Source organism: Callithrix jacchus, chromosome 13, assembly GCF_049354715.1.
Source record: "Callithrix jacchus isolate 240 chromosome 13, calJac240_pri, whole genome shotgun sequence".
NCBI lineage: Eukaryota > Metazoa > Chordata > Mammalia > Primates > Cebidae > Callithrix > Callithrix jacchus.
Window position 1 is genome coordinate 23,676,121 of NC_133514.1, and position 12,395 is coordinate 23,688,515.

Sequence of the window (12,395 nt, forward strand, 5' to 3'; positions counted from 1 at the left end):
TACACACTGCACTTTGAACAGAATGACAGTTTATTCTCTTTTACTCTACAACCTTAAGAACAAATTGCTTTCTCTTCATCATCACACTCTGTAAGAATGCTTACCAACACACAAAAAGAAATTCTTCCCAAATTCCAGCAGCAAAGTAACAATGCATTTGAAGAAAGGGAAAACAGCAATCTCACAACAGTCATTCCACTAATGATGTGGCCCTTTCAAAATTCGTCCAAAATAACAAATTAAGAATCACTTGAGGTGAGGAGTTCAAGACTAGCCTAGGCAACATGGTGAAACTCTGTCTCTACTAAAACTACAAAAAAATTAGCTGGGCGTGATGGCACACACCTGTAATCCTAGCTCTTGGGAGGCTGAGGCAGGAGAATCACTTGAACCTGGGAGGCAGAGGTTGCCATGAGCGGAGATGGCACCACGGTACTCAGCCTGGGCAAAAAGGCAAGACTCCGTCTCAAAAAAAAAAGATACAAAAATAAAAATAAAATAAGCCTTTTGTATTAGGGTCCTGGGGCTACTGCAACAAAGTATCACCAACAGCATGACTTAAAACATTAAAAAACAAAACAAAACAGAAATGTAATCTCTTGTTGTTCTGGAGACTGGAAGTCCAAAATCAAGGTGCCTGCAAGGTTGGTTCCTTCTGGAGGCTCAGAGGGAGAAAGTCTGTTTCCTCCCGGTTTGTTTGCTACTGACAAACTTTGGGGTTTCTTGGCCTGCAGATGCAAAATTTCAAACTCTGCCTCTGTCTTCACAAGGGCATCTCTGACTCTTCTGATTGCCTTCTTAAAAGAACACCAATCACTGGATTTAGGACTCACCCTGATTCAGTGTGACTACATATTAACTTGATCATATCTGCCAAAATTGTATTTCTAAATAAGGTCACATTCACATAGGTCCTGGAGGTTAGGACTTCAGCATATATTTGGGAGAACATAATTCAATTCACAGCACATGCTTTCATTAATTACAAAATTTTAAAAACTAACTTGCTAACTTTGAGTAAAATAACATTTCATTTATGTTCCTGAATTCAGCCCCATTCAAATCAGGTGATCCTGAGTAAGCTACTTCAGCCTGCTCAGCCTCAGTTTACTCATTTGCAGAAGACCATCTCATAGAACTCTTATGAGGACTAAACATCACAATGTGTGATATAGCGGGCCTAGAGTTAGAACCTGTACAATGCCATTTTTATAAAGAACAAAACTGTTTCCATTCTCCTCACAATGACTGCTAACCTTGGCTTCTGTAAACTGCCAAATTATTTGCAGGATGCAAACTGAGGTAAAGCTGCATACCTTCCCTTATCTGTAACTGCCAGAATTGCTGGCCTTTGTTTACCAGAGTAAGCACCCCCAGATAATTCCATCCTGGCGCCAAGTAAATAAAAATCTATGGATCCCACCCCTACCCAAACGATGTGTAAACGAATGTTAATCTCAGCATCTGTGAACCCCTTAAATAACAATCAGAATGTCAAATAGTCCCCTGGCCCTCGAAATGTCTGGAACCCCCTCACCCTCCTCTCCGCCCAGAAGGTGATTTGAATCCACTGGCCCTTGGAATGTCTGAAGCCCCTCACCCCATCCTCTCCCCTCACCCCCAAGGTGATTTTACGAATATAAAAGGTCTTGTCATCCTCTTTTACGGGGCCACGGGTTGGAGAGACGTGAGTCCTCCATGATTGCCGGCAATAAACCCTGCAATTTGGCATACTTTTGTTCTGGTGTTGACTTTCTATGCTCAGTTCGATATAACAATGTATATCATCTGTATGTACGGCAGGCACATAATAATACTACCCACTTATTGCAGATTTATTATCTAATCCAAAACTATTCTTTAAATGAACAAATTGACACACTAAAGAGTTGAATGACTTCCTAATGTCACCCAGCTAGGAGTGAAACATCTGAGATAAACATCAGACTTCCTAAATCTAAAATACTTTCTACTACATCATTTTGTGCTTTTGAAATTGTAAAAATACTGGATTATTTTTTCCTTTTATTTCTCAATGTTATCAATGCTCATGAACCTCAGTCAGAAGAATGACTTAACTTTAAAATCTGCTTTGCAATGCAAGAGGCAAGTAGATAAGCTATGTGTGATCTTATTTCAAAACAGTTGCAAAGAGACAGAAACCAAGTATTCACACATACACAGACACAAAATGTCTCTGATATGGCACCTGAAATCACAATGTGTGTGTTTGTGTCTGTGTGTACGTGTGTGTGTATACTTGGTTTCTGTCTCTTTGCAACTGTATTCTCTTCTACTTATAGTGTAGTATCCTCATTTCTTCAGTTTTCTTCAGCTACAAGGAAGCCTGGGGCATCACCAGCCACAAGCTTGGTCAACTTCAATGGAGATGGAGGCAGCCAGAATAAAAAATTTGACAGGGCTCATTTAACCAACACTCTTTCACCTGGAAGGCATTTACATGTGGTAGCTGCAAGTAAGGCAAGTGTAACTCTGCCAGCTTTACTTACACAGTAAACCTAGTACCGTCAAATAAAGTGACCTTAACTCCATTACTAGACCAGGCAACTCAACTATCTCAGGTTTCAATAAACTGCGTTTCACTCTCACAATGCCAACTTAGCTATAATCAATGTCAGCAGAAAGAATATGTTTTTAATGTTATTAATATAAAGACCATTTTGAGCTAATCATATTATTTACCAAAAACTTCAGCACTATTTTAGTATTTCGATATTTGGTTTTAATCTTTAAAATTGTGTTATGAATCAATTAAAATAGCCTGATTAAATTTTATCTAGCCTTTTTTAAATAAACATAATTGTTTTTAAAAGAACTGTTTTACTGTGTAAATATATTTCATGCATTTCTAGATGTAATGGGAACTATTTAAAGGAATTAAGAGATTTATTGTCAAGAATTCTGCTGTGTCATAAACTAAAACACAAAATGGAAAATCACTGTGAACTTACTATGAAAAAGTGATAAACTTTGTTGTCTAATGCAATGATTCATAAAGCTTTACTCAAAATCCTCTGGCTCAACTTCAGAAACCTTATAACCAGTTTTTTCTGTATAAACCTATAATCACTTTTATTTTTCATGTCAGCAGTTTGTGACACTCAGAATTTCTTCCCAAGTATTCTAATTTCATCAAAAATATGTAACAGAGAAGTTTCCCTTCCACAGCATACAGGATCAGCTTTCTCTATGTTAGCAGGATTGTCCTGTCTTTTTCAGGTAAATCTTCTCAAAATGTAACTCACCTGGTATTTATAAAAGTTCTAAGTATTACTGTAAAGATAACACATTTTCATATTTGTTTATAACTTGTAATGTTATGTTTTATATTATTATATTAATTATATAATATATATATAATTATATGTCTTATATGTATTATATTATTATATGACATAGATGTATTAGTACCACCAATTATTTTAAAAGATCTATGCATCAGGCAGGTTTTATGGATAATTCAAAATCATAGTCAATGGGATTAAAGGAATTAAGATGCAATTACCCAAATAGTCTCAAAATGCCAGAATATCTATTACTCATATCATCTGCCTCAGTGACTCAAAAATCAATAACCCCATAGAGAAATGGCACAAGAAACATCAATTTGATGTTTAAGACTTTGTTGATCTTGCCATTTATGCCCCTACAATTTCTATCTTCTTAAAAGCAAGAAAATTTTGTGCTTATAATAGCGTGAGTTCATTTTTATACAGGGGAGCGTAATTCAATTTGTGGTTTGCTATCAATTCACAGTACGGAGAGAGGACAAAAAAAGGAACTTTACAGTAGAGAAACCTGACAAATACTACTTCTGCCAGTTGGTCAAGGTCAACGTCAACACTCATGAGTCATGTTGGTGCATGTATCCTTGATATAAGGTGATGAAAATGATGTCATACCTGTTCTTCCTTCCAATAACTATAGCACTAGTTTTATCATAAGAAAATAATCAGACAAATTCCCACATTGGGTATCCTCTAGAACATCCAATCAGGATTCCTCAAAATTGTCACAGTCACCAAAAAATAAGAAATGTCTAAAAAACTGTGACAGCTAAGACAAGCCTAAAGAGATATGACAGCAAAATGTAACATGGTGCCTGAATGGGATCCTGGTGCAGAAAAAGAAAAGACGAGGTAAAAACTGAAGGAATCTGAATGAACCGTGGATGTGTATGTGAGGAACAATACACAAACACTGGTTCACTAATTGTAACAGATGCCCCATACTAATGTAAGATGTTAATAATAGAGGAACGTGCACAAGACTATGTGAGAACCCTCTTTACTGTCTTCTTAATTTTTCTGTAAATCTAGAAATGTTCTAAGAAAAGGAAGTCCGTTAGACAAATCCTCAAAAGTCCACCTGGAAAAAAATAAAGGTGAGTGAAGGCATAAAATGCATTCCCATATTTTCAACAAAAAATCTAGTGGATTAATAAGGTCTCCTTAATCATTTGAGAAGAGAATATATTGATATTCTTTATCGGTGCAAATATTCTTTCTCTCTCTTTCAAATAATAAAGACATGTGCAATTATATTCAGGAAAGGCAATTTAGATAGAAGATACAAATTAAGAATTATCCAGGAAACATAGGACAATGGGGCTAGTATTATTTTTAGTCTTAATTAGTAGTTTCTTGCTATTAACCTATATATGTCATCAGATGGGATCCTTAATGAATTCGTTCTCTTTCTTGCTTTATGCTACTGGGATTAACTCAATTTCCCTCTTAAAAATTTGCCGAAAACAAAAGCAACTGTCCACCATATGACACGTAAATGGAAGTGGATACCTATTTCATTTAAGAAAAAGGACACTTGTTAAAACATAAATACTTCAATATGTCAGCAAAAAATGCTATTGCAAGTTGGCACATTGCTCTAGGCTTCTCATTACCACCCTTCTTTCTTGATTGCTTGCTTGCTTTCTCTGTCTTCTTTATAATGTAAAACTTCTTGTTGAAGCATAACAAACAAATAAGAAAATTCAGCCCAATGGATGTTCAAAGTGAATACATCCACCAGATAAGCACCAAGAAACAGAGCATTATTACTGAACCCCTGAAGCCCCAGAGTGTCCCCTTCCAGATAGAAGCCTCCAATGGTAACCACTATCTCAAGTTCTAACAGAATTTTGCTTGTTTTTTGAAATATATATAAATGGAATCATATGGTGCATATTTTTTGAGTGTGGGTCCTTTCACCCAATATTATGTTTGTCAGCTTTATCCATGCCATTGCATTTTTAAAATTTTTCTGTTACTGAATTATACCATTGTATGAATATATAAAAATTTACCTATTCTACTGGGTTGGGTTGTTACCAGTTTAGCACTGTTGCAAATAGTATTACTATTGCTATTGAATGTGTCATAATTGTCCATTACCCTTTTGTTGGCTTTGCTGTACCTTCATGGCCTAGCATCTCCAAGAAAGAAGTCAACTAAATATTTACTGAAATCAGAAATATTTCTGCATACCTGTAATGATGCCATTCAAAAAGGACCAAGGCCACATGTTTCTCAGTCTACCCAGTAAGGGATGAAACTGTTCCTCTAAATGACGGCAAGCAAAGAAGGATGGCAGGAGAGAAGCTTAGCCTTAGCTGATGTCAATGCAGCGTAACAAGCGGGCATTTAATGTTACAGTATAATACCAGAAACCAACAGAGTCCTGTACAAAAAATGAATTCCTGTTCCTGGATATTTTACCCAGCTATCACCAAACAATAACTTTGGACTAATCACCAGGCCCATTTCTTTGGTCTCCGATGACAAAGTTCCCCTTCAAGAGGAAAGACAGTCACTGCTTTCCAGCCACTAAAAACAGTGAGTGGTAAGTGTATATTTTCATGTGTTCAAATGTTTGTACTTGAGGCAGATCTTGTTAATTACTACATACTCAAGTTGATCCAATGTCATAGAAAAATATTCTTCTGAATCCCAAATTGTCTGAGATCCAGATTTGTCACTGAACAACATTTGAAACTCTCCATGTCAAATTTGTTTACTGAAGCTCAGGCAAGAGTCTGTGAGAAAATAATTTAAGCATAAACAGTTCCGAACTTACGTTGGTTCAATTTACAATTTTTCCACTTTATGATTGCACAAAAGCAACGTGCGTTCAGTAGAAATCATATTTCAAATACTCATACAACCTGTTTTTCACTTTCAGTATAATATTTAATAAATCATAGGAGACATTTAACACTTTATGATAAAATAGGCTTCAAGTTAGATGCTTTTGCCCAACAGCAGGCTAAGGTATGTGTTCTGAGCATGTTTAAGGTAATCTAAGCTAAGCCATGATGTTCAGTTAGGTGTATTAAACACATTTTCCACTTAATGATATTTTCAATTTTTTACTGGGACATAACCCCATCGTATGTCAAAGAGCATCTGTATATTTATTTTCAGCATATATTAATCATAATAGTATTTTAAGAGAAATTTTACAAGAGAGATGAATTATAGATTCTGAGGCTATGACATGGCCATTAAATAACCTCTGCTGACAAATAAACTCTGAAAACCCTCAGAAAAGAAAAAGTTATTCTCAATAATTCCCTCTAGTGTTAACTAAAGGAAAAGAAACTAACCAAGGTACCAACTTTTTCATAGTTGAAGTCAGATTGATCACAAGGTCTTTATCTGTTTATACCCAAGGCTAAAGACTGCAATCAAGGTAAGAGCTTTCTTTCACAATAACATATAAAAATGATGCTTTTACATAAAGAATTTAGGATAGCCTCAGAGTCGCAGATTTTTCTAAATCTCCATAGTAGGAACATCACTGAGATAGAGACAAATTGGCCAAAATTTTGAGTCCTGAAATCTTTAGCCTACACATTACCTCCCTAAAAGGTGCCAAAGAATAAATGCAGAGGAGGTGAGCTGGCAGAGAAACATTTCTCAATACTAATCATGATTGGGCTCCAAATTCTCGTCTTCACTCTCACTCTTGAGAGAGGACTGGATCAGATGGGTCAAGAATGCCATGTGTTCCTAGAGCACACATATGGAAGATAAGACCAAGTTTTTCTGGTAATTAAACATTTTACCAAATGGGAAAGGCTTAGAAAATTACTAGCTGGTAATGAGCATGCAATAAATATGAGCTTCCATTTATTTCATTCCCTAGGCTGTATTTTTAGTACGGATGCAACCGGTTTCTTCATGTTGCTCTGCTGGTCTTGAACTCCTGACCTCAGGTGATCCACTCGACTGGGCCTCCCAACATGTTGGGATTACAGGCGTGAGCCACTGTGCCCAGCCATAGATATCAATTTTTACTCAATTCTTGGTGTGGTCAAAAGCGAAGGGACGGGCAGGATGAGGGGCCCAGCAGCCACATGGTCCAAGTCAGAGGCAGGAGGAGCTGGGATCTGTGACATGTAGGTGGCCTGGGGCAGGGAGAGCAGGTGGGGAGACATGGGGCAGGCGTGGGATGGGGAGACATCAGGGCAGGCTGGCTGGCACTGCAGTTTACCGTAACTGCTTGATCTTGCCACACCTCTTTTTCAGTCTCCTGGATGATGTTGTTCTACCTGACCTGCCAGTGTTTTCCGTGAATCCTTTCAGGGATTGGTGGGCACGTTTAGCGGGTGGGGGCCCCTTATCTCTCCCACCTCCATTGCTGGGGAGAGACCAGTGGCAGCTGCTGGGGTTGCGCTGACAATTTTGGTTGTCGGGAACTGCGGCTGGTGGCTCTTGGTGTAGAAGAGCTCCTTGTCACAACAGCTGGAGGATCCTTGCACTGGGTCCTCTCCCACGAGCTGGGCTGGTGGTCTTTCCCCAGTACCAGAGAGGCCGCCTTGTCTGGCCAATGGGAGCAGCCAGGAACTGGGCCAGGGAGCACTGCTGGAGCTGGGTAAGGCTTTCCAAAGGGAAGGACGCCTCCTGCAGGGCTGTGTGCGCTGAGCACTCCAAGACCCTTGGGATGGAAGCAAATAACCTAAGTTAAACATATTAACACACTGTAATCATTTACACTGTGATTCATTTCTGTCAGGTTTCCCTTATACCTCCTTAAGGTCCTGGGACTGCAGCTGAGGGAAGCAAGCTTTCCCTGAGTCTCCAGGGGCCTCGAGGTGGGTGCTACTCCCGCACTGCTACAGGGGCCCCCCTTCTCCTCCTGCCCCTGGGTCTCTACCTGATCGTCCACCTCCATCTGTTCTTCAGGCTCTTCTGCTCTCACCGCCGTCTTCAGGATCGGGGCGGCACTTGTAGCAAAGGCAGTCGGAGTGGAAAAGTAAGGCTTAGAGGAGGGATCTTCACGGGTCCCTCGCGTGCGAAGTGGCGTAGCACGGGTTTCTTCCTTGAGGGGGGCCACCAGGCAAGAGGAGGCAGGTCCCGCAGTAGGGCGCTCGAGTTCAGGGTGAAATTCGAGCTCGATGGAAAATAAGGCCCAAGACCTCACGGAGGGCACAAGAGAAATCGGGAACCCTGTAGGGCTCGTGGGGCAAGCACATGCGCAGGAGCTGCGGGGTGAAGCTGGCCAGCTGAAAAGTCCACATGGACAAGTGGAGACCATCGTGGTTGCCACCGCTGCCAGATCCTGCAGCAGATAAAGGAACACAATTTGCTTAGGGAATTTCCCATAGCATACAAGTTGCGCTCGGACAAAAGTCACAGTAAGAAATGGAGAGGGTACTCCTGAGTCACCCACTAGTCTGTGGATGGGCAGCTGGGCTCTTATGACATCACAATGGGGCTGGTGACAGAGCAGGGTGTGGGGCAGTGCACAGGACCCCAGCGAGGGCACCTACAAGTGGAGTCAGAGGGCAAAAAGCGGGGCTCCCCATCCATCCAGCTGAACCCTCCTGCTCCTGGGGGCAGGTGTGTGGCCCTGGATGGGCCCCGCTGTGGGGCTGTGGGGCATGTGGGGCTGATCTGCCAGAGCCCTTTCCACCTGGTGCCTGGCCCAGGCGCTGGCTGGCACCCAGTGGCCATGTCTTGGCTGGCCTTGTCCCCTGGATTATAGGGCCAGACCCTGCTGGAAGCAGAGTGCAGGACTAGCCAGATCCTGCCAGGCTCCCCTAGGGCCTCCTCAGTGCCTCTGTGCCGCCTAGAGCCAGGCCCGCCTTTTCCGTTGTGGTCCTGGCCTCGCTGGGCAGATTTCAGGAGAGGATGCATGCCCTGGCTTGACTGGCTGCTGCCCCTTACCACTTCCCTTCCTGGCGGGCAGGGAACTTTCTTTTACAAATTTGCCTGAGAACTTCCTTCAGGTCATTCGGGTGATCATGACCCAGCCAGGCTTTGAACCCAGGCTGTGGGATTCCACAGCTGGCACTCTGGCCTGTGTGCCTCCTCATCATGGATACAGCACGTATTCTAACTTTTCCCATAGTCCTACGGTACTTAGCACCGTGGCATATCTGTAATAAGCACATACACACATAGAAGGAGGTCTTCAACACATAAGTTGACCGTGGCCCACTCTGGCTCCTCTTCAAAGATGTAGGGCAGGGATCACCAGCTGTCAGCACAGCACCATCCCACATTGCGCCTCTCATGGCACAATGTTCATGCCATTCAGCCCCCAATGTTCATTCAGCCCTGATGTTCTTTCTCGGCTGGTGGGAGGAATCTAAGTACGTAAAGACGATGTTCTAGATCAGCTTTGGTCTATCCTGAAAGAAATTCACCAGTGGCCTATTCTATATAGATAAAAGCCAGTTTCTCTAGTCTTTCTAGATGTGTCTAGAAAGCAAGTACATTATTGATTGGCAAGTTATAGTGGATCAATGTAATGGATTAAAATATGATCCGCGTAATTTGGTCATACAATGGGGATGGATAACCATGAAGATAAAGTGGTTTAATAAGAAGCACCTAGCAGGAAGTAATAGACAGTAATAACTGGCAGCTGCTGTTATCATTAGATGTTGGGAAAAAGAGCAAAGGAGTAAGGACTTACAGATGCCTACATAAATTGATTATAAGTAACATATAAACAAGGAACGACAAACTGCGGAAGGCTGCAGAAGGCCTCTGAGGAGGAAGGTCTCTTCATGCCTCATGTTCCAGTGCAGGGTGACCTCAGCTCTGTTACCAGAAACATTGTGCTCAAGGATGTAAAAACTCCTTCAGAGCACTATGACATAGCTAGACTCGTAGGCTCCTTGTAAGGTCCATGTTCCACCAGCTGTGCATAGATAATAAACTAAAGATGTTTAGTTTATTACACATGTGTTTAGTTTATAACATGTTCTTGTTTTGTGAAACTCCCAAACAGCCACCGTTATCAATCCTTTGAATGACACACCAGTTCTAGCCCACTGATTCACTTCCAGCTCACTGATTCACTCCACCATCACGTCACCCTCTCCTCACCATAACCCCACCCCTACGCTATAGATCAAAGTGATTGTAACCAATAAACAGTGCGGATGATCAGAGCTCAGGGCCTTCACTGTCTCCTCCAAAGTAATGAGTGATGGCCCCCGGTCCCGCTATCTCTCATAAACTGTCTTTTTCTCATTCCTTTGTCGCCAAGAAACTCAAGGTACCTACGGGTGATATAGAGCTGGGTCCCAACATTCTGGTGCCTGACATGGGACTCATGGATCCCTACGTTCGGGCACCCAATGTGTGGGGCTCATGGATTCCCTACAAATTACAATGAAGGCAATCAGAAACACCAACTTGTTTAATCCTTGATATTGTTAACCTCTAGGATCCATCTGTCTTATGTACTGACCAGACAAGACATTGGAAAAGGGAGTTAAAGGGAACCAAATTCTCTACTTCAACAAATTTCCTTAATCAGAACAATCTATTATTTTAACAGAGTCTGTATTTATTGTATACCACCAAAGATGTCTCCAGTCACATTTTCCCATTAGCAAATTTACCTCTACCCTGGTTTTAAGTGCCTTTTAGAGCATCACCTGCATACCCCACAGGGATTACTGGACATCTAGCTTGCATATCTGGTAACCCTAAGAAGTCTGCATACCACCTCTAGATCACTTCATCCAAGCCATTGCAAAACACCTAAGGCTTTCCTGTTTTACACTGTAAGGGATATTTTAATTTTATGGAATTTTTGAATTTTAATTCCTAGAAATTACGTTTATTATTATTTTCTATCTAGAAATTCTATCTCTGGATATTTGCACTTCTATAGCTATTTCTGGGCTGTTCAATCATATTTGTTTCCTTCTAAGAATGTACTGGTATCCCATCTTACAACTAATGAATTCATCTTTCAGCTATCTTCATTCTCATATGCAATCAATCTATTAGGCTTTTTATTCAGCTGTTAACTTCTTGGCACCTATGTTTCTACTTGATTATTCTTCAGTACATCTTATTAATAATAGCTTCCCCTGTCCCTTGTTGCATATTTTGTCTATTTCAAATTCTGACTCTTCAATTTTACTACATCTGCTGATACAGTGTACAATTTACCATTTTTAATTTAAGGAAGATATATTTCTGAAATGTTTAAAGAATTCATATCTCAGCATTTGGACATTTAATATTATTATTAATTTGGCTTATCCCAGAAGAGACAGATATGTTGCCTATTAATATGAAGTGGGGAGAGGCAGAAGAAAGAGCCTAGCCTAGGTCAATTCTTAGAGGTCAAATGTTTATGAAGGGATGGCTTTCAGGTGAAAAACTCAAGTTACCAAAACCAGAAGTAACCACTCCTATTTTGTTTAACTGCACCAAGTAACTTTTCAAGTTAACACTCTACATTCAAACACCAAGGAAAAGGAAGACTGACTAAATCGTTACCCATCAACCCTGGAAGTTTGGAGAAAACTGAATGAGGGAGAAAAAGCCATGGCTGGTGAGTCCTCATCAATTGGTTTTCCTCAATTCTCCCCCCGTCAGGGTTTTTGCATTGCCTTGCTTCCACCCCTGTTGGCACCCCCAGCAGAAGGATGGGCCATTGGAGGTATTGGCCTCAAAGGTTTAGGCAACCATTGCCAAATCCTGCAACAAACAAGAAGGCAACGGGGAAGCCAAGATGCTATTTCAACTGCTCTTTCCTAATTTATGCTTTAATAACTGAGCCAAAAGCCCTTTGCTGTCAGTTACAGCCATCTACCTGCCTTGCCACATACCAGTTCAAAGTAACTGTCTTTTATGCTAAGGATTTCTCACATTTTTATGCGTATGCATTGTGTTTCCCTTCTCCCCCACAGTTTTCCTCTGGTTGATTTGCTGGAAAGCAGCAGCAGCTTGTGCTAATTTGCAGTCTTGGTATAAATTGGAAACTCTCCTACAAGCGGGTTTATGAACAGGAAACAGAAGACAACATTGCTGTAATCGAATCTAAGTAGACTATTGAATAGTCTTCTGAGATATGTAAGATCTGAATTCTGGAAGAAACCTCAAACATCTAATTCTACA

At 40.8% G+C, this 12,395-nt stretch overlaps 1 protein-coding gene across 1 annotated transcript in view; it reads right to left on the reverse strand.

Moving 5' to 3' along the window:
- Positions 1 to 6,187: 6,187 nt before the first annotated feature.
- Positions 6,188 to 12,395, reverse strand: part of LOC103787483 (pericentriolar material 1 protein-like) — a 51,822-nt gene continuing 45,614 nt past the window's right edge. Inside the window, 2 exon segments of the mRNA XM_078346870.1 lie at positions 6,188 to 7,959; positions 8,179 to 8,583. Coding sequence (XP_078202996.1) covers positions 8,399 to 8,583 — 185 coding nt within the window. The 3' untranslated portion in view covers positions 6,188 to 7,959; positions 8,179 to 8,398.